Source organism: Centruroides sculpturatus, unplaced genomic scaffold, assembly GCF_000671375.1.
Source record: "Centruroides sculpturatus isolate CEXI.00-Female unplaced genomic scaffold, Cexi_2.0 scaffold556, whole genome shotgun sequence".
NCBI lineage: Eukaryota > Metazoa > Arthropoda > Arachnida > Scorpiones > Buthidae > Centruroides > Centruroides sculpturatus.
Window position 1 is genome coordinate 276,784 of NW_019384770.1, and position 22,898 is coordinate 299,681.

Below are 22,898 nucleotides of genomic sequence, written 5' to 3' on the forward strand. Positions count from 1 at the left end.
CAAAAAAATATACGTATTTTGGAAATGTTGAGTCGAATTAGTCTAGAATCGATTAATTTTATGAAAGAAAACCTTTCAAACAGCCGTAGTCCGTAAACTATGATTCCTACAAAATTGATTCATAAAGAACGGAACGTATCTACCGTCTTATAGGGGGATCTACTGTAAATAAGTCAACATTTTATGTACTTTTTATATATAAAATAATAACAGATAAACAAAAAGAAAATATACAATCTATATCAATGTCGCAGCAGAATCCGATTTTGCATTTTCTCACATCATGCATTATTTGTTGCACGTGTTTCACATTTCTGTTAGAAATGAGTGTCCAAAAGCTAACAACAATTATGCTGAAGGAAAAATGCAAACTTGTGTCTGAATTTGAATGTAAGAAAACTTTGCAAGCCATATTTGCGAAACAAAAAAACCTCCCAAAAACAACATTGGTGGGAATCCCGAAGAAAAAAGAGGAAATTAAGAATCTTTTTCTTGGATTTTCGTTGCAGCTGTCTCAAACGCCAGAGAAAGTTGCCGTACAAAGATGTCGAAGATGTTCTGGTACATTGGCTAAAGTAAATTCGTTCATCGAATCTTCCTGTTTCAGGACAGATACTGAAACAAAAGGTGATGGAAATTGCTGGGGTACTTAGAGTAGAAACCAACTTTAGTGCCAGTGATGGATTGTCAGAGAGATACATTGCATGTATTGAATAAAGCACTACTGTATTTTCCTAATTGTAGTTTTGTGGTTTTTTTCAACTTTGTTTTAGTTGTCATATTGGATAACTCAACACATTTCCACTTCCCCTTGGGGTGTTGACTTATCAGGAATATACAGTTGAGTCCACATAAGTTTCACTCTGATGCTTTACGTCTATCGAAAGTTGCTCATGAATCTTCCTGCTGTTCAGTTTTGGAGAAAATTCAGCACAAAGAGCTTCTTTTAATGCTCCTCCATGATTTAGTACACTTCAGTTTATTCAGAGGTTCAGCAAGAACATGCCTAGTCGTTTTGTGTAAGTTATCTTCTGCATGCCATTCCAGTTACACATTTCCACCATGTCTTTGAAATTGGAGATCCACTTATCAACATACTTCCTGTCATCACTACTGAATGTTTCGAGGGATTCATCGACATCTCTAAAGGTAAACATTAGCTTAGAGTACTCATTTTTATATCGCATAATATTAATATTACTGTCTTCATCCTCATTTTCATCAGCATTGACATTGCTTTACACATTGTTGTCTCGCATTTTCAATCAAAAGTGCCACTTCCAATCTTTCCACCAACTCTCTCTTGCTACCCGTCATTTTCAATTTTCGTTGTCCTAGTTCGATTTTCGGATCAACACACTTAAGATGTTTCACATCCATCATCATATTGTTCTTAGATACAACATTGAGTCGCTGTTCTTCGTCATTCACTGTAGTGTCGCTAACTCTGCTATCTTGTCTGAATTCCATTATTATTATTACCCTTCTAAACATTCTCTTATGAATTTCTCTCAATATCCTGGATGAGCCCCCAAAATTTATAGGATTAATGATAGAAATAGAAGTAACAATATCTTCCAGCATTCAGCTAAATATTCCAACCATCTTATGGATAGAACAATGTTCTGGCATTTGTAATGCCTTTTGTCCTTTTCGCGCCATCACCAACTGTTGTCTTCCTTGTCTCCCCAGCAACTCCTTGTTTATTTTTTTAACAACTTAGGAATGTTACTCATCTAACCCCACACACGATAACATCTAAAAACAAAAGTAAAAATATTCACGTATAGAACAGTTTTTTCATTGGTCTCATAGTAGTGTGAGGCTATCAGTGCAGAAAACTATTAACTTTATTAATTGTTATATTCATAAAGTTGAATAAAACCAGTACTACTAAATTTATTTTTTTAATTCATTTTTTTATGTGAAATTCAAATTTGAAAATGATTTTAAATTATTAAAGCAAGCGGATTAAAGCAAAGAAGCAACTTCTAAAATTTTGAGGGACTGAACAGTACATCTATATCACATTATTATGTGCTACAAAAATATCATCGTTATCTTGATTGTGTGTATTATGGAGCTGACTTGTGGCAATTACCCATGTTTGATGGATAAAACTATGTAAAACTGATGAATTATTAGTGTTCAATCTCATCAATGGGCTGGACAAGTGTAGTCTGCGTTTTCTTCATATTTGTAACACAAATAGAACCAGTGACCCATAGAAGGACCACCCAGGAAGCACTCCCCCTTGGCAGATCACCTGTGTGGTATGTTCTCTTATCCAATCAATCCTACAATCCTTTAGTGCAGGGTCTCAAACTCAAATGCAGCAAAGGGCCAGTCAAATACATGTATATCAGATGTGGGACATATTTAATATTATTCAGTAAACCAAAACATAGAAACTTTTTTTAAAAAAAATTACAGTAACAAAGGCCTTTTTGTTGCCAAGCCTTTATGACTTACATAAACAGATGTTTGAATTTTTTTCTGTTTTAATCCCTGCAAGATGTTACAAGCATTGATTTTTTTTAAGAAAAGAAATCATCAAGGCTGCAGGCAGGATACAAAGTCTTAACGGACCGCATATGGTCTGTTACCTGTGGGCCAACAGTTTACAATCCCTACTTTAGTGCAACATGGTTAAAAAATAAAATCTCGGAGACATCGATAAAAATGGCTCTAAGTGGCAACATTTCCAGCATAAGCACGTTGGATATTTATAACAAGTTATTTTTTCTGAATTACCATGCACATTAAGATACAACAGAAATTCAGAAAAAATTTGAAATGTTGCCAGAAGAAAAGCAGCAGTGTTACTATAGTATTAACTTTTAGCACTAAATTCAATTGTGCAAATAATTGAATAATAATGTTTTACAATATTAAAGTAGATTAATACATGAAAACAATTTCCAATTTCCAACATTTCTAAAATCTGTATTATATTGCAAAAACTTATCAACTCAATTGCAATATGGTTAAAGAAAATGAAATTCATAAATGTCAATAAAAGCGAGCATTCTTAACCATATTTGAAATTACAGAAAATATATTTTATTTGAATCATCTGGTATGTTATGATATAATAATTAATAAAATTAATACTTTTTCTGCACTGATAAACTTGCACTACTATGAGACCAAAGAAAAAAAACTATCTTAAAAACAGAGTAAAAGTATTCATTCTCAATACTGTGTTATCACAATTTTTATTGATTGTTTTCAGATTTTACTTTTTAACTAAATGACAAATGAAGCCAATTTCTTGTAGTATAATATATGGTAATATAAAGTTTCTTAAAAATTTTGAAATTGTCATCCTTTCTGAATTTTGCAACCAAAAATTTTCTAATATACACTACATTGTGTGTCCTTTTTTCCAGTAACAACATATTTTTTTGTGATGTGATGTAAAGAAACAGTGATTTTTGAAAAATGTGATCCAATACTGGGTAGTAATTAATCTCACCAATACCTACTTTGAATCAATTTTCAACCCATTATCTGTCTGGAGCCGATTCACTGTGCTTATCCTGCTATAAGCTTTATCTGAAATTTAAAAATTAATTTATGTAGTATTAATTAAAATTTTAATTTTGAAAATAATTTTATTAAGCACGAAACAGAAGAAAGCAGACAAAAACATTTGTCACCACAGAGATATTTATTTGCTGGGCAAAGTTTCTGAGCAGTGGCACAACTACTTCCACAACAAGGATTTACCACTGTGGTTGATGATTTATTAACAAAGGATACAATCAGAGAATATATTTCTGTGTAGCACCTACAACACTCCACAGACTACATACATTATGTACACAATTGACAGGCTCTGTAATTCAGTAACTTTGGAGATAAATGGCAGTCTCCATATGGGAATAAGATCAAGATCTGACTGCATACTATTCATTCATCTTTTATATAATTTGTACATTGAAATTGATTTTTTTCTTTGAAATTATTGTAATTGAACAATTTTTTTCTCACTTGCCCAAAACTGTATAATTATAAATTCTCTTATTAGATGAAAGACAGTATGCATCAGATACTTTTCTTTTAACAAATTTTTTATGTATATGCATATTTATAATTTTTACCAACACCAACAACCAATAACAACAGTCATACTATTCTTCTCTAGAGCACAGCAACATTTTTCAATAGTCAACTGATATATAACATGGATTAAAGGCAGTCTTTTATTGGAACAGTAGCTGATAGCACATCTTTAAAAAGTGACTGTCAAAATACATCTTTAATGCTAATTTCTAAAACGACAAAAAAACATGAACATGCTTTTACAAAATAGCCTTTCTGGATGGCAAATTTGTACTTTGCAAATCTCTTGTATGGAGACAAGAGAGATTAAAATGATGCATTTAACTATTGCTGTTTCCAATTCATTTGAAGTGATGATGCTCCCATATGGAATAAAAAAAAATGAAGGAAGAAATGCTGAATTTTAGCTTGCTCTAACAAGCAAAATATATATATTTTTCTAAACTTTTTATTTAAAATATATAACACCAATTAGCAATTATATAAATATAACCTGCAATCAAAATAATTTTTTTGGCAAATATTAATGGAAACAAATAATAGTAATAATAACAATAATGCTATTTGGTCTAACTAACACTTTTCTCATGCTATGGAATAATTATCATTATTATTTTTTTTTCTAATACAAGAAACACATTTTGGTACATCTAAAGGCTAAAGATCTGAAATTTACACCTGTATATTACCACATCAGAAATACATTACACATCAATGTGATGGTTTTTGCTAGTTAATAATTTTCATTACTAAACAACAAACATTTTCTATAACTTTTGGAGTGCTTTACTCAAGTTAAACTACTATTTATATATTGTTATATCTACAACACTTTTATGGGCAAGGAAACATCAAAAAATTAAAGTTTCTATAGTAATTCTTAATCTTTTAACATGCCATTGCCATAACATCTTTATTTTTATAGAATTATCTATTACTTCCAAAAACTTTGATCAAGTAACTTCAGATGAGAAGGAAAATAGTAAAATTATTTTGGAAGTAGTAATAAAATGGTAAAATTTCTTTTATCGCATGAAACTTAACAATTAATTTCAAGGCATCATTTTTAACAAAAAAATCATATGTTGCCACATATCATCACAATCAACTCATCCAGCTTTCTAATTAAAGAAAAAAAAATACTACAAATTACAGCAACCATCCTTACAGCAATCATTTATTTACAATCTAACAAGAATGAAGGCTAAATTCAATGTAGTAAATAAAACTATAATACAGATGGAGGTAGTAATTTTTTTAGTCATGCAAAATAGGCCAACAATAATACAATAATGAAATTTCTATGTTAAATTGACAAATTCATTTAAAGCTACATCACAAAATTTCACCTCAGAAAATGAACGTACACTATACACAAATTACACATAATTTTAATTTCAAACACGATCGAAACTAACTAATGTGAAATGATAATGAATAATGTATTCTACAAGTTATGATTGACAATAAGAGGAAAAAAATCGGTGGGACGAGAAGTTCATGTGATCGAAATCAGGCAAACGTGACCAATGACGAATATTTTCTCTGCACTCGCACCGATATCGATGGCGACAACAGTTACAGAAATATACATCGCATATATCGTAAAGTTATGATATCACCGTAGATTAATTTGGGTTTGTATTTTTGAAAAACATATCTAAAATATGAATAATAATTAAAATTATAAATTCCATAACATTAATTCATTTTCAGAAAAAGTGAATTAATATTATCAATGGATGATTGTGTGTTGTGTATGTATATATTTTATAAACTATAATCTGCAAATTTATTTTTTAAATCTACAGTAATATCATAATTTATCCATATTTTCTTTTATGAAGACTTATATTTGGTATTGCTGTCTTCACATTAAGTACATTATTTTAGCATCAACTTGTTTATCTTATATTATCACAGAAATGATCTGCAAACAATTCTTTATCCACAGTCAATGGACGGTAAAGAGCAAACAACCAAAGTTTAAACTAATGTATACGACAATCTTCAATAAAGATTAATTGCAATATAATACAATATTTCATACAAGTTCATCTAATCTTTCTTTATTTGTAGATTTACCACATAATTAATTAAAATCAAAGCTTTCTACATAATAATTTTTGCTAAATGCCTAATATAATGCTTAGAAACTGAAAAGATAGTAAATATTACTAACCGAAAACTAACATAATTTTCAGCCCATTAAGAAATTTATTTAGGAATCAATATTCATTTTCAATGACTGCAAATGAACATTAGGAATGGGATTTAAAGCTATGGGATAATTTACTTTGACATGGATTATGAGTGATAATTATTTTAAAAATAATTTTTTTACACAAAATAAATTTGTACTTTGTCAAGAATTCATTTGTTTACCACTATGTACCCATTTAAGAAACTTTTTAAATAATGAAAATTGTTTGCAGAAAAAAAGAATATGTTCTTTTTATGCAAACAAAAACAATATACATTTTCTTTCTGTAAAAATTAGAAATTTTATAATAAATACATTAAATATTAAAATGTAAGCAGAGATTACTTAATAAATAAGTTAACATCTGATTTCATACTAAAACTTTTTAGATAAAAACTTTTTTTTAACAATACTTTCAAAATTTCAGTAGAAACTTATGTGTTAAAATACCAGATTAATCTGAATAGTTTGTGCATGTTAATACTTAATTTTCTTTTTATGAAATGCAAATCTGAATTTGTTGAACAATTTTCAGAATTTTGCAAAAATATCAAACTATCTTAATAATAAATATCTCATGCATATATATTATAAATCCAATGCCTCATCATAATTTATCATTTGATTTAATTTATTAAATTCTTACATATAAATTTTTAACTTCTATAATACTCTACTGTTAACAATTTTCATGTTATTCATTTTTTCTTTTTATTACAATAAATTACCATATTTACTCACATATTTTCCTCTTTGCTATAATATCTATAAACTTGTAAAATAATTTAATCAAAAAATATTTTTGTAATATTTTTTTCATTTACTTAAATAATGAAAATTCTTTTATTTGTTTTTATCATTCTCACTTAAAAAAGTAGATTTACCAATTAGAGTTCAAAGTATTCTCCCATAATAATGATGATGAAAAAACAATGATCAATAATATTCAGCTAATTATTTTATAAAAAATTATATTTAAAAGTACTATAAATTGTTTTACAAATGTATGATATTTCTTTTTATGAGAATATATAGTAAAAATGAAGGAATAATGACACTGCACAAATAATAACCAAACTGTATATATTTTTGAAGAAAAAAATAAATTAAACAATGAAAGCATAATCGGTTATAAAAACAATTGCTTTAATATAAAAAAATATATAAAAATTTGTATATAAAATATACAATATGTTGTTCAATATAATTCAATATTCTAATGCAAAATAAGTTTAATATAATAAAGCGATTTTTCTAATTAAAATTTCTTTAATTGACAATTGTAATTTTCAATTTTGATTCATTTATTTAATTATTAAGAAAATGATACCAACTTGCTTTTATCATTGTATTTCTATTTGTAACAATATAAGAGAGGAAAATAAATGGTATTAATTGCATTAAACATTACTCAATTCTATAAATTATTTGCATGATTGTTGTCCTTGGATTTGCATTTAAGAAAAGGAAAATATGCAAGTAATACGGTATTGAGATTTTACATTATATTCAATTTTTTATGGAAGAATTTTCATATAATAAAATGGTTCCTATTAAATTTAATTTTAATAAAATATGAAATATATATATATTTATAAAATTAAACAATGAACATTAACTACATGATATCTTCTTATATTAATATATAAAACATACAAGAAGATTCTATTTCCTTATTTAATTTTTGTGATAAAATTCTTGGGAAAACAAACATCATTTGTCAACAGTAAAATTATATGATTATAATAAATTTAGAGGAAAAATTATATAATGAATTAAATGTACATAATTAGGTATCGGTTGCGTATTTGGGAAATTCTAATTCACTCACATGTGGAAATCCATGTCATTAACCCAAACAGGAACATTTGCAATATTAGAATTTTCTATGAAATTAAAATTAATATGAATTTTATCATCTATCTTAAAAATCTTATTTTCAAAGTTCAATATTTTTATAAGTTTAAATATGTAGAAAATAGAAAGTTACCAAAACATTAAAATCTTTATTAAAAAGTATATCACTATATTTTTAAAAACTTTATACGAGTTCATCATTTTCTTTTACTGAAAATAATTATTTCTGCATTGTTTTTCTTATTTAATATTTAAAAGGTTTATCATTATTATTTTTTAAACTTTAATCAATTCATTTCATTGTTATTTATTTTCTTCATTTTGTTTTTAATATCATCAATCATTATAGAAATGGTATCTTTTTGTAATGTCTTGAAACCATTAATGCCATAAATCATGATTAGAAAAGAAATGATGATAAAAGGAAATTTTAACAAAATGACTATTTAAAAAAATATGGATGTTTGCACAAATACCTTGAATTATAGATTGTCAGTTTATGTACAAAAATAACTATTTCCCATCTGAATTATTTCCTTCTTTCCCCCCTACAGAGCTTGTACCATGAAAATAAGCAGAAATGCCAGTCTGTGCGATGGGTATGGACAAATTATTTACAATGTAAACTTTTTAACCTCTAAGTATTTTTGCATCTACTTTTTAAGATGTTGAACACAACCAAATTTTTTCTTACTCTACTTTATGATAGTCAAAACTTTTGCTCGATCCTTTTCTTATTTAATAAAATTTTCTGCTTGTTCTTCGAAATTATTAATTCCCCCCTCTAGTCGTCACTTTTATATATACTTCAATCCTTTTTCCATTTGCCAAGTATTGGCAACATTGACGAAGTTAATATCAACTTCCTTTCCACAAATATGAGCAAAAGTCACGATGCACAGATTTACATTTTGCCAATGGCAATATATATCTATTTACCGCAATGAGGAATTTGATTCCAGCATTTCCACGAATAGCTTATTCATAGCTACTTTTCCTTCTCTTCTAACGTTGTTCCAGAACTGTCGTACTCTTATGTCTAACTGCCTTAAAAGAGGAAGGCAAAGCAATAATTGTCCCATGTGCTGTAATGAACCGGTCGACCTGAGCACCGACACACATTCTTGCAATCCAACTAATATAGTATTTCGCAAATTACGAACAGTTGCCGAATCTTCTAACTGTATATCTGAAAGATAATTTTCAAAATGTATTACATGATATGTACAAATATTATAAGATAAAGAAATATTAGAAAAATATGCATAAAAATAACAATAATAAACTCGAATATAATTAACTTCTTATAACAAAGAAGGCCATTGAAAAGCATATGATAACCATTTTCATATGCAAATTGTTTGTCAATTTGAAAAATATAATAAATTCAGTGATCTAATATTTTGAGGAAGAGTCAAGAATTGTTTAATGACATAGAATTATTTTAACATTAAGTGTTATAATCCTAGTTTTTAAAACTAAAAATATTAAAAACACAAAAGATGATACTTGCTTCATTATTCACCAGCTTATTTTTAAAGTTCAATAAAAAGTTCTCCATAGATACTGGATTCCAATTTAAAAAGATGTATCAGTACATTTGATATTTTTAGTTTGTATTTTTAAGTTTTACTAAAAGCTCAAAACATCATGTATTTTTAATAAGTTTTATAATTAAACATTTTATAATTCTTGGTCATGTTCCAAGATGTTGGAATGCTGAATTTGTTTAATTTTTAAAAACTTCAGATCATTTGTAAAAGAAAGTAGATGTAATATACTCTCAAAAGAATTTATCACGTTAGTTTCCAATGAATTTTTTTATTGTAAGGTGTATTTTTAGATTTTAATTTGTTAAGTTTGATGTTCAATATATAGAACTAAACAGAAATTATCACATATATATTTTTGTAATCTAATCCTTTAAGAATGTGGGGTGAGCTTTTCCTGGCTAGAGCAGGGAAACTTGTGCATTCCTTTTTGTGTGGTGGGTCAGTGTTAACCAGTGTGTGTGTCTAGTGGAGAATCAGTATAGTGCTTGGTGAACGTAGAGGTGCCAGAGTGTCACCCACAGTGTGTAGAAAATAAAATTTTTATCTGTTGAGTTATGAAGTTGTGTACTTTATTCAGAACTTGTAAACAAGAACATATAATAAATTCTGATAAATGTTTTAAAAAGGAGTTATAAAAAATGATGTTATGATAACATGAGCAATTTCAAAACATTATAATTCTTAATTTCTTACCAGCATTAGTTAAAAGTAGAGCTTTCAATGCAAGATATTCTTCCCTAGCTATCCCAACAACATCAAGCCTTTGGACTAGTTGAACACAATGTGAAAAGAAATCTTCGGCATGACATTCGGATGCCTGATGCTCATCCATAATATAATCAGATGCAAACACTAATCTTGTGGCAGAACCAGAATGTTGTCTTGATCTAAAGAAAATACACTTAAGAATTATATCCTTACAATCTAAATTAGCATAAGTTATAAATTTTGATTAAAAAATCTTATGGATATTCAAATTCTTTTATGCAATCACTAAAAATAAATGAATATATCTATATCAGTTTAGGCAATTTTAAAACTGCAAATGAAGTAACTATACAAAATATCATAAAACATATTTCTCCAAATCTAATCTTGATATGAAAACAATATTGCTTGAAATAATAACTAATAATGCAACTCTTAAAACTACTCGTACTGGTTTGAAATGTATACTCTTGGTTAAATATATTAAAATATTAAATAAAAATAATAGAAAATGTTTGGTCTTTTATATATATAGGAAGATATATATAAAAGACAATACAGCTTGATCTTCATGCCAAATATCAGAGAAAAGGAAGGAAAACTCACCAAGTACAGCATTAAGATTTTTTATTATTGCTAGCACTTTCAACAAATTTATGTTCATAATTGTAAGTTTGTTGAAAGCACTAGTGATGATAAAAACTGTTAACACTGTACTCAGTGAGTTTTCCTTCCTTTTCTCTGATATTTGGCATGAAGATCAAGCTGTATTGTCTTTTATATAAATCTTCCAATATATATATATGTTACCGCTAAAGCTCGAAATCCATTAATGTGTACATTACCTAGCTAATCTGCAGATTAACTAGGGTGATTCGTTAAAGCTGCGAAAATTGCTCAATTTCTCAAATTACCTAGGTAATTTGCAGAGTATCTAGGTAATCTGCACATTAACGGCTTCCGTATCGTTAAAGTTCAAAAGTTTGTTTCTTTCACTTCCTTTCCCCACTCCTTCTTTTTACGTAGATAAATTTAAATCCTAGAATGCAAGCAAGCACCGAATTGGTGAGTAAAATCAAGAAAAGATTCTTCGCAAACCTCTTTAGCGAAGATTTAAAATATAATACGTAGTGTTTTAATAACAAACCAAAGTATGATTCCATAATTGAAGATGTAAAGCAAATAAAAGTTTCCAAGAAGAAAGAATCATCTCGAGATTATCAAATAATTCAAAGGTGTGATGTGTTGACTGTACGAGGCTGTGAAAAACTCATTGAGCCGTTGTCAGATGCGCGAGAAAGGTTTGAAAAAGTTTGTCCATGCCGGAGAATTGTTTGACATTCGATAAAAACTGAAGAAGACCTTGAAAAATTAGAAGATTCACAAGAGACTGTGATTATGAGATCACAGTCAAATCTTACTCAAGAGGACATTCCGTTATCCCCCGCTTCTACAGAATCACCTATAGAAATACAAGAATTTACCGATAGTAATCTTAAACTGCCTTCTATACCGTTGATTGATGATGCAGTCACGAAGAATATTCAGTTACCCTGCACCTCCAAGGAATCGCCTCTGCAAGTTGAAGAAGTCATCACTGAGTTACTCTCAACTTCAGCAGAATCGCCATCACAGTTTCGTACGGAGCCTGTAAAGAGCACTATACAAGACATAGTCTGTATTGTTTGCTCAAAAGCAGCATCAAGTGCTCACAAGTGTAAATCGTGTAATATGTTTGTTCACGCAGTTTGTGGTGAAGTAGATCCTAAAGAGGAAGGGTATGGTAAGAATGTATTGTGCATCATCTGTAAAAAGAATATGGATCAGAAAATACAGCGTGATGAAGCCAAGAAATGTTTAGAAAAGCAAGCAAAGAAAATGTTAGCAGTTTCTAATGCAAAGCACCCAAACGTCGATGAAGGTTTCGCTGTGAGAATTAAAGTACCCGAAGAAGACAGAGCAAAAACTGATGCACGTTCAATTTTAGCTGTGGTTCTTAGTAAAACAGAGGATGGCTTTTATAAACTTGATACTAAAACAGGTATTTTAAAACAATTGTATGCAAAATCTGAATTCAGTGTTTGCAAAGAGAGATTTTTAACGAAAGAAGATGGATGTCCCTGCTGTAGAAATATCTTTACGTCAAACAGCAATAAAACAATCCCTTGGTACTGGGCAGGGTTTCAGAAAATGTGACTGCAAATCTAAATGTACCACAAATAGGCGTGCTTGTCGCAAAAACCAATTGCTACGTAATTCAAAGTGTCACCAATCTTTAGATTGCACTAATAAGTAAGTACAATTTTATCATATGTTTTGCAAATTCATTTCCCTAATTGTAGTAATATTTTAAACCGTTTGATTTTTGTATTAAAGTTTTTTTAATTGATTGATGATTGATTCAATCAACTAATTTGTTGATTGTATTAACTTGATTCTTTAGATATTGAAAATTAAATAAATAACATTATGTTAATTTAAGCGTACAGAAACGTTGCTGTTGTTCCAGCAAAAATCTTATTTTCACTTTACCGAGTGCCTAGTAGGTAATTTGCAGATTACCTAGATAATCTGAACATTACCTAGGTAATTTGAGAAATGGAATAATTTTCGCAGCTTTAACGGATCACCCTAGTTAATCTGCAGATTAGCTAGGTAATGCGCACATTAACGGATTTCGAGCTTTAGCAGTAACATATATATATATATCTAAAAAAGACCAAACATTATTAATGAAGATTATACTGAATTGTAATTTTGCATGTAAGTTTACCTCTGATATTCTAAAAGTTCATTATGTGAAATTCAATATAGGAACAATCCTACCATTGAATTTGAATATCTCTAAATTAGGTAATAGCAAAATTATGACAAGTGGACCACAGTAATAAAGAAAACTTTTGTATGTAATAAGTTGTTAGTTTTATTTATTTTTATTGTATATATTTAAAGTATACAGTAAAAACTGTATTCACAATAATAATTAATAATTATAGTACAGTCGACCCCTCCCTATAACAATGTTGATTATTCTGTTTTATATGAATTCCATGTTGTACGAGTCACTTAGATTTTACAAATACATGTGCCGGGCTGTGAACGGTTCACGTGTTTGTAAAATCTAAGTGACTCGTAATAATCAACAGTGTTATAGGGGGGTTGACTGTATTCCATTATAACTTTTCAATAATGAAACATTGTAAAGCAAGCAATTATATTATTGTGACATTGACACAATGCCAGGCTGCACTTTTTAATCTTATATTTAATTTAAAAAATGTTCTCACCACCACAAATTAGTAGTGACTTGCCCTATACATCATAATTTCTCTTTAGCAATAGTCATGCCAGTCATCTATCTAACTCCTTTCGGGGGAAATTTTTGAATTAAAATAATGTGACTTCTGGTTTGCATCAGAAGTTTGTATATAGTTAATCAAGGCTTCCTGCTCCTAAGGTTTTCCACGTCTGGTCTTGTCTTTCATTTGCCTAACTCCATTCTCGAGATTAAGGAAAGACACAGATGGACAACAGTGGAATTCATAGATATACAATTTTTTAAAATTGCACTCCAATTAATTTTTATTTTTGGTTTTATATTATGATATATTCTTATAATTTATTATTCAGTTAGATATCTTATTTGATTATCCTTTTATTATTGATTGAATATTTTAAAAATTATAAATACATCATCTAAAAAAAATTTTCATCTTCTAAAGACAAATTTAAAGTCAGATCTAAGATTTAAAAATATTAATTCTATGATGAATTTAGTTAAAATAAAATAAAATATATAAATTACATAAAGATGAAGATTAAAAATTTACCTATATGCTAAAGATAACGAAAGTATTTCAGCCCAAGTTGTCTGTAACAACCTCATTTGATCATTGAGTGTGAGATCTGTAAAACCTAATGATTAAATATTATTAAATAAATTTTATACTTTTTAGATATATTTATCTATAAATCTTAATATATAATAATATACCTAAATATTAATATAAAATATTTAAATTTAATCAATCAATCAATCATTCTTATTACAAAATTATATTTAATTTGGAGATGAAAATAAGTTTCATGCTATCCTACTATGAATATCATTATGTCTAATTTACAATCATTCAATAAATATTTATGAAAAATTAGTGAAGAATGCCAAAACTTTTAATCATTTATGGCAATTCTTCTATGAAATACTTTTCATTAGATTTTGTTACACATATTCTTTGATGTTTAACCAGTAAAGCATTAAGCAATTTTATCTTATTTGTTGAGTATTCTCTTATTACGAATTTAATAATCCAATTTATCTCAAAAAGTTTCTCAATGGAATTAATGGATTCTGGACTAACTAGTCCAATTTTTGGCAACCATATTCTCCAAGCAGTCACTCACAACAAACAAACATTTATTGATAAGGATAAGAACTGACTCAATAATATAAGTATTACGTGATGGCAGAAAATACTAGATAAAATAATTCAAGTAGATAAAGTGAATGCAAAATTTATCTAGGATATTCCTTTTTTTTTTTTTTATTGCAATTTCTATACTCTCATCATATTGAATTATGGGAAAAAACTTTTGTGAGGCTCCAGAAGTGGACTGGAACCACATTAAAAATAAACAAAAGAAAACTTTTGGTTTTGTTGTAAAAAAAAAATTGATATAATTGCTTAAGTGAAAGATAGAAATTTCATGTTTGATGGAATTATAAGAAAAGAGAGTACTTCTCATATTTTAACAATAGAATGATGTAAGTCGTAAGATCAACCATCTTTGACTGGGATCAAATTGACAGATGATGTTGACTCATTCCACAATCTGGGCTCCAATCTTGTTACACTTGGTAATGAGTGAAGACCAATTAAAAAGCAGAGATGAGTAGGATTAACCAATCAGAATGTTCAATCTGGGACCCGAAAAAGCTATAAAAATGACAATTCCAAGGACATGGAAAGCTTCTCCCCCATGTCTTCCTATTGTGCAACACTGTACACAGTTAAAGAAATTGCCTCTGCATCACAACATAGTCTGTCACAAAGTCAATGGGTAATCCAGTTCAATCTCCTATCAACATCCTGGGCCTTTGACTTCCGAAAAGAGACCAGAAAGGATAGTTTCAGTAGGACATTCTACCTTTGATGAAGAAACAAATTGGAAGACTTCACCTACAAATTGTTGACTGTTGTAGCTGTAAGCTTATTTTTTAGTTATAATAAACCTGGAGAGTTGTATCTGTGCCTAACGTTCCCACATATGAATTGGTATTGCTCAGATATCCTGCTTTTACATGCAGATTGGCAACCTCGCACTTTGATAGTTTCAATTATCTAAAATTAATAATCACTGATATATCATTTTCCAAAATTGTCAGAAAGCAAAATTTTTTAAAGACTTTTGTCTTATTTTTATTGTTCAGTAGACCAGTCAAAATAGCTTCAGCATCTCTTTTTTGCAAAACACACTTTCCAATAACTTTTTCTTGCTTTAGCAATCAACAATTAAATAATAATAATAAAATAATAAAATATTGGATTTGCCAATATCAAATAATAAGCATTACCACTAAAGTAGAATTCATTAATGATCACTATCATCTAGTATTGATTTAAACTTTGAAAAGTTGGCCAAAGTTTTTTGTTGTTAAGTTGCAACAAATTATACCAGTATAATATGTTGCAAGCAAATTAAACCAATTTTTGAAGATAACTAAAACTTACAATGTTATTTCTAAGAATTAAACAGTATTCTCAGTGTGGCTATGTTCAAATCTCAGTTTTCCACAGATATAAAAATTATAATAAGAATTTACTATCATCTCTGTGTAGATGAAAAATCATATTACATTAGAAAGATAAATTTATATAAATTTTTATTTCATAAATTCAATGTTAGAAAACAATGAAATAACTTTTCAGCCTTTCTAAACTACTAATTTTCCATGTAGCAATTAATTAATCTTATATAATCAACAAAGTATTTTTGAAATCATTGTCATAATTACTGTTGAGCAGGATATTAGCTAGTTGTAAAATCAGTATAAACCGTGTCTGAAATATCAATTTAACCTTAGAGATTACATCTGATCTAAGACTGACAATTAAGCCTCCACTGAGTCTTCCAGGTCCCTCACAACTATGAGCTATTTGGTGATAAATTTTATAGTCATCAGAAAAAATTTATTCAATTGCTGAAGATGTATTTCATGTTTCCACCAGACAGAATACATCCATATTATATATCAAGTTCCAGAAGTTAGGGAAACAGTATTTATTATGTAAACCTGCAATATTGAAGAAAAGAAGTTTTATGTTATCATCTTTGTTCAAATATCGGACTTCATATTTGTCATCTTTGTCGTTTATGTTATCATGTTGTTTGTCATTATAAACTATATTCCAAAAAAAAACATTGTTCTCTGTCTGTTTGGAAGATTTCACTATTGTAATTACATGCAATATCTTGTCATCTATGAATGATCTGTTATCGTAATTTAACAATCTTGGCTCCTTTTAAATGCATTTCTTTACCGTATAGCCTTAATTTGTTTCTTATAAGTCGGGTATTTTTGAATAGTCATCATTAATGAATGTATTTGAACCTTTTAAATTACTAATATTTTTATAAATTTTAAGTTTATCTTTGATTATTTGTGAGTTGTTTAATTTCAGTCTTTTTGTATTTAGTTCAAATTTTCCAACTCTAAAAGCATGTTTAATATTGATGTCTGCAATCTAAATTATCATTTAAAAGTTCTTGAACCTTAACTAAATCATCATCCATTTTATCATTATCTTCTAAACCTGATATTACAGTGTTGTTCTAGTCTCATTAACTTTTCATGGAGATTATTGCATATTATATCTATTTCTGTATTTGATTTGGCATTTTTAACATAGCCTTTTTCTCTATCAGCTTCAAAATCAGAGTGTCTACTTTCAACATCTACCAATGCTGTATCAATATTTTCAATCCATGCTTGCATTTTATCTAAATGCTCTAAAAGTACTTGTAGTTTACTATTTGAGGAAGCTTGCAATTTTAACAAAAGTAAAATTCCTTCTTCAACATTAATCTCCTTTTTGGCACTTATATAAGAGAAGATCAACTGTTCCGTTGACTTACCTGAGACATTTTCTCGCTTCCAATTCGTTTTTTTACACTTCATGATGATCCGTCTTGAGATTAAAAAAAAAGGAAAACTTTTTTGCCACTGAGCCTGAAACTATGACATTTTTCAAAGAAAAAGCAAAAATCAGTCAAATCACGAGAGAGCAAAAATTTTCATGCTAATAGCTATGAGAGTCAGACAGCAACCCCGCTGTAAATCATTTGAGAAATAGTATTTGTGACAATATTTTGGCATTATCTATAATTAGTTTAGAAATGCATTTGTCATATTAAACCATAGTGTACTATAGCTACTGCATATTATTCTCTATATCGTTAACGCTTTAAAACATGAGATTGGCCAAAATTGGCTTAATTCATTCAAAATAAAAAAAATCAGCCTGTGGAAAAGTTGATTAACTGGTTTTTTTTAATACAAATTTCACATGTAGCCTGAGAGGTAAAAACAATTTAGTCTCCATGAACTTAGAAAGATGAAATTTTCAGAGCTTAAATATTTTTGAAACAAAATACAAATAAAAAAACACAAACTTTTCTTTATAAAAGTTAAATTTTTAGAAGGAAATAATTTTAAGTGAAATATGAGAATGTTCTAATTTATTCTGATATTGGACATATACAACAGCATTGAAATATCAAGGATAAGAATGAATGAGTTAATTAAATTGTCAAAATTGATTGATATACATAATAAAAAATTAAGCTTGTCTTAATTAATTATTGATTAAATAATTAAAGACAGATTTTTAGATTAAAATATTTTTAATATTCAACTTAAATATTTATCTGACAAACTTCAAAATATGACCTACTTGAACCTATAACCGGTGTGTACAAAGTTTAATCTTCCAAAACAAACGTTTTCCTAACCCCTTCTGGGTTCTTCTTCAGGTAATTCAGCTGGATCGAATTCGAATATGAAAATATGAACAAATCTGAACATTGACGTTTTTCAAATGTTCAGTTCGTTACGGAATATGCAAACGAACTGAACCGAACATTTGAAACACGTCAATGTTCGGATTTGTTCATATTTTCGTATTCGAGTTTGATCCAGCTGAATTACCTGAAGAAGAACCCAGAAAGGGTTAGGAAAACGTTTGTTTTGGAAGATTAAACTCTGTACGCACCAGTTATAGGCTCAAGTAGGTCATATTTTGCTATATACAACCCAGTGTGCAGTTGCTGTTTTATAATTCTGATAAACTTCATTAAATTAAAAGTAATACATTGCTTTTATAATTAAGAGATTTACCTGGTATCTGTTTTGCCCATCCAATAGTTGCAACTAATTCCCTGTCTACAAGATCACTTAATATACTGATTACTTTTACTTGTGTATTTGGAACATTAGGATCAACCATGGCTAACAAAGGTTCTGGTTCACAATTTATTAAAGCACATATAATTTTATTATCTAAAAAGGAAAAAAGAAAATTAAGTACTTGAAATATTTGTTCCATAAATTTTTCTTTTACATTAATAAAAACAGAATTTCATATTTATAATATTCAGAAAATCAAGTTAATTAAGATTCTTTACAAAAATTGAAATATAAATTTTAAAAAATCAATTTAATGAATATTTTTTGGTATTCATCTGTGTGAAAAGTTAATTAATTAAACTTCCAATAATTAATCAACTATCTCTAACAAAAACCAAAAATAAATCTTTTATCACATATGATAATGATAAGCTTAATTAATTTTATGTAAAAAAATTCTTATGAAGATTAGATTATGAACATAAATTTAATTTTCCTACAAAATATATAGGAGAGTCAAATTTATGTCTAAAATTCATTTGTATAATTATTATATTATGTTCATTCAATTTTTGTAATTACATAATAGTTTACTTCACTTTCACGAACCTCCTAAGAAATAAAAAAAAAATAAACTATATTGAAATACAGTAGAGCATCAATTATGTGAATCAATTGGGGACTGGCGTTGTTCGGAAAATCAATTTTTCGGATAACCGATTTGTACGAAAAAATACATTATTAACATAGTATATTAGTATATCCCAATAATAATATATTAATATATCCCATGTTTAAATTTTTCTCCATTGCATGTTGCTTTGTGTTGAATTTTCGTCGATGTTAAGCCTAACGAAAATTTTTATAATAATCATCGTGGCTATTGTAGTGTTAAAAATTATTTCTTTATTTTGTACAAACAAAATAAATATATTGAAAATATAAAAACAAAAAATTATACTTTAGAAGTTAATCTAGTATGAAAAATGTTCGATTGAGCACAACACAGTCCAACTGGAACGTTTTCAGTTAACAGACGTTTCGGTTGATCAATGCTCTACTGTATGTACTGTACTTTGTTATAGTTTTCATTCATCTAGATCAGTGATTCTCAACCGGGGTTCACAGAAAAAAAATAAAAATACCAAATTGGGGATTCATGGTGATATTTTAGTGGTCTATAGAATAATTCTACTTCAGAACAATTGTTTTACTGAGAATTAAATTTCTACAGTATATAGTCAATTTCCTTATTTCTTGCATAAGGGTTAAAATATAAATTATTTAAAATATTGAATATGTATACAACATTATAATCTCTCTTTGACCTTTGTCACTCAGGGCTGGATTTGAGGCGATTGAAGCGATTTGCGCCAATCAGGCCCTGCGCTTGAAGGGGCCCCTCAGCACATCAAAATTTATATATTTAAAAATAGTTTAAAATTACAGAATAGATTAAAAAGTTTGTGTCGATCATGTCAATTGAGAGTCAAGAAGCAAGCCAGTTGAATTTTGATACTATTCTAGAAGATTTTACAGAACAAAAACTTCGGAACATATAAAACATCTCTTTATAGTTTTATATTCAATAAAATTCAGTTATATTCATTCATCAACATATTAGATTTTTCATGGCAAAAATATATGTAGTTTAGATGATTTTACAGAACAAAAACTTCGGAACATATAAAACATCTCTTTATAGTTTTATATTCAATAAAATTCAGTTATATTCATTCATCAACATATTAGATTTTTCATGGCAAAAATATATGTAGTTATATTCATTTAAAAATATAGAAATACTAAAACATATCTATGTATGTTTATATTCAATAAAATGTAGTTATTTTTATATTTGGTACAGGTTTTTTAATGGAGAAATTTGTCTGCTTTATAGTTCATGACTTTTGATTTTTGTTTTAAATAAATATTTAAAATCTATATTTCAATATTTAAATTAACTTTTAATTAATTTTGTTATTTAAAGTTTAAGGGACATGCAAAAAAAAATTCAATCAGGCCTCGCACCTATTGCATCCAGCCCTCTTGTCACTGATATATATAAGTCGGGGTTTGTTAGGAAAATCTTATACCATCAGCATCATGTCACTTGACAGTGACGTTTCTATATGTTTGCATCAGTTTGTTCCAGATCTTGAAGATAAGGGAGGGAGGCTATAAAGTTTATAGTCTCCCTCCAGTATAAAGGTAATAAGTTTATTTTAACCCTAACCTTCAGCTCTGTGCTAAACTCCATCTTGACAAGATAAGAGGTATTAAAAGTGCTACTTCATAAATACAACAGTTACTTTTTCTGAAATTCAGAGCTTCAGAATTAAAATATTTTTCCAATTTGAAACAATGTAATGAAAAAATAAATAAATTGGCTTTCTATCAAAATAAAGCATAATCATTTACTATTTATTTTTATTTTTTGATACAATTCCTTTATTTTTTTTATTAGTAAAAAGTATAAAGTTTTTTCTGTGCAATGTCTATGGGGGTCCACCAAAAAAAATTAAGAGGAAAAGGGGTCCATGGGTAACCACTGATCTAGATACTGAAAAGTTGCTGTAAGAAATATAATGCATGATTTTATGTATTTAAACATATAACACATTAAAATGGTAAATGATTACTTTCATCATATGTGTTCTATCACATCTGAATGTAAAAATGATTCAATATTAGTGCATATAACAAGTAAACTGGCAAGGCCGTATTTGGGACAAGACTATGTCTCGGAGACTCACTAATAAGTGGGATCACTTTGACACTCACAGCGGGTCTCATTCTCATTCTCCAATCTTCTTTGGTATTGCTGGTTTTGACTGCAATCGTTCAAACTTCGCCAGCCTCGGCCACAACCATGAGGTCATCCGTGATACATTTTCGGTGAAATTAACCTATCCAATGTCGAAATTTCTCTCCATTTTGTGTTGCCCCAGGTTGAACTTTTGTCGATGCCTAACGAAAATGTCCCGTTTTTGAAAAAATAATCGTGGCTATTATATTGTCTGAAATTATTTTTTTATTTTGCACAAACGAAATAAATATATTAATAAATGTAAAAACAAAAAAAAGTTATATTTCAGAAGTTAGTTTTAATATAAAAAAATTATAATGACTAATACCATCTATTTTCAAAAATGTTCCAATGCTGAAACAATATATCTCGGGTCAACCGGTCAAGGTCATTAGACATTACATCAAAGGAAGAGAGAGCTATCCGTTACTTGTTTACGGACTTGGCCCTGTTGGAAGAGGAAAGAAGGAAGAGCATGTGGTCGAAGTGTGAAGAGAAAGTAAGATAGGAAAGTGTGAAATAAGGCATGGGAGACACCATGGGCGCCCGCATCGCATTTATTAATAACACCGAGTACAGACAATTACGAATATTTACAGTTAATTATGACGTGATTACAATATAGTCTTTACATCGATATTTTACACAGTACATAGATGGTCAACGTAATTATATTTACAGGGTAACAAGATTAAAGTAGGAAAAACAGATACAATTGGCGTGTTCCAAGGATACGTGGCGGCGTTGCACTCGCCGCACGTGTTACAACAGGAGACTTAAAACTAACATATATGATATATAATTACTACATTAATGGGTTTGAGGTACAGAAAAACAGTTTCACGGCCATTATGCCGCATTTACAACACCTGAGATAACGAAAACGCAATTTGACATTTACAAGGTACACTTACATTACACATACGCGAGTTAAATTATACAACACGTAAGATACATGACGATACAAAACGATACGGCTGCCTACACAGCCCCTGTGGATCCAGAAGCTAATACAGAGTTACCGATCCATCGAAAGTTTCGTTCCAACAGCCGTTCGAATGTCCTTTAATGATGCGGCTCGACTCCGCCTTGGGGTGGTTGGTAGATGACGAGTTCTATGTCGCGGTCACAGTACGATAGTTGTTGCACAGCGTCTTTGTGTTTTTGATGTATTTCTTGAGGCTGTTCCAGACCTCTTTGTTGTTAAAAATGTCCTTCGGTCTTGGGGGCCAGTTGAGACCGTTATTAAGGCAGGTCCCCATAAACGGGAGCCTTTCCTGTTCGTAGGTTGGA

At 28.9% G+C, this 22,898-nt stretch overlaps 1 protein-coding gene across 2 annotated transcripts in view; it reads right to left on the minus strand.

Moving 5' to 3' along the window:
- Positions 1–8,942: 8,942 nt before the first annotated feature.
- LOC111628969 (estrogen-related receptor gamma-like) overlaps positions 8,943–22,898 on the minus strand; it is a 23,356-nt gene continuing 9,400 nt past the window's right edge. Inside the window, exons 2-5 of one of the 2 annotated variants that reach the window (XM_023372829.1) lie at positions 18,788–18,949; positions 14,220–14,295; positions 10,375–10,568; positions 8,943–9,317 (exon numbers count right to left, since the gene is read on the minus strand). In XM_023372829.1, coding sequence (XP_023228597.1) covers positions 9,064–9,317; positions 10,375–10,568; positions 14,220–14,295; positions 18,788–18,896 — 633 coding nt within the window. In that variant the 5' untranslated portion in view covers positions 18,897–18,949 and the 3' untranslated portion in view covers positions 8,943–9,063. Of the gene's footprint in view, positions 9,318–10,374; positions 10,569–14,219; positions 14,305–18,787; positions 18,950–22,898 lie in introns of both variants that reach the window. The other variant, XM_023372828.1, reaches the window with a different exon arrangement.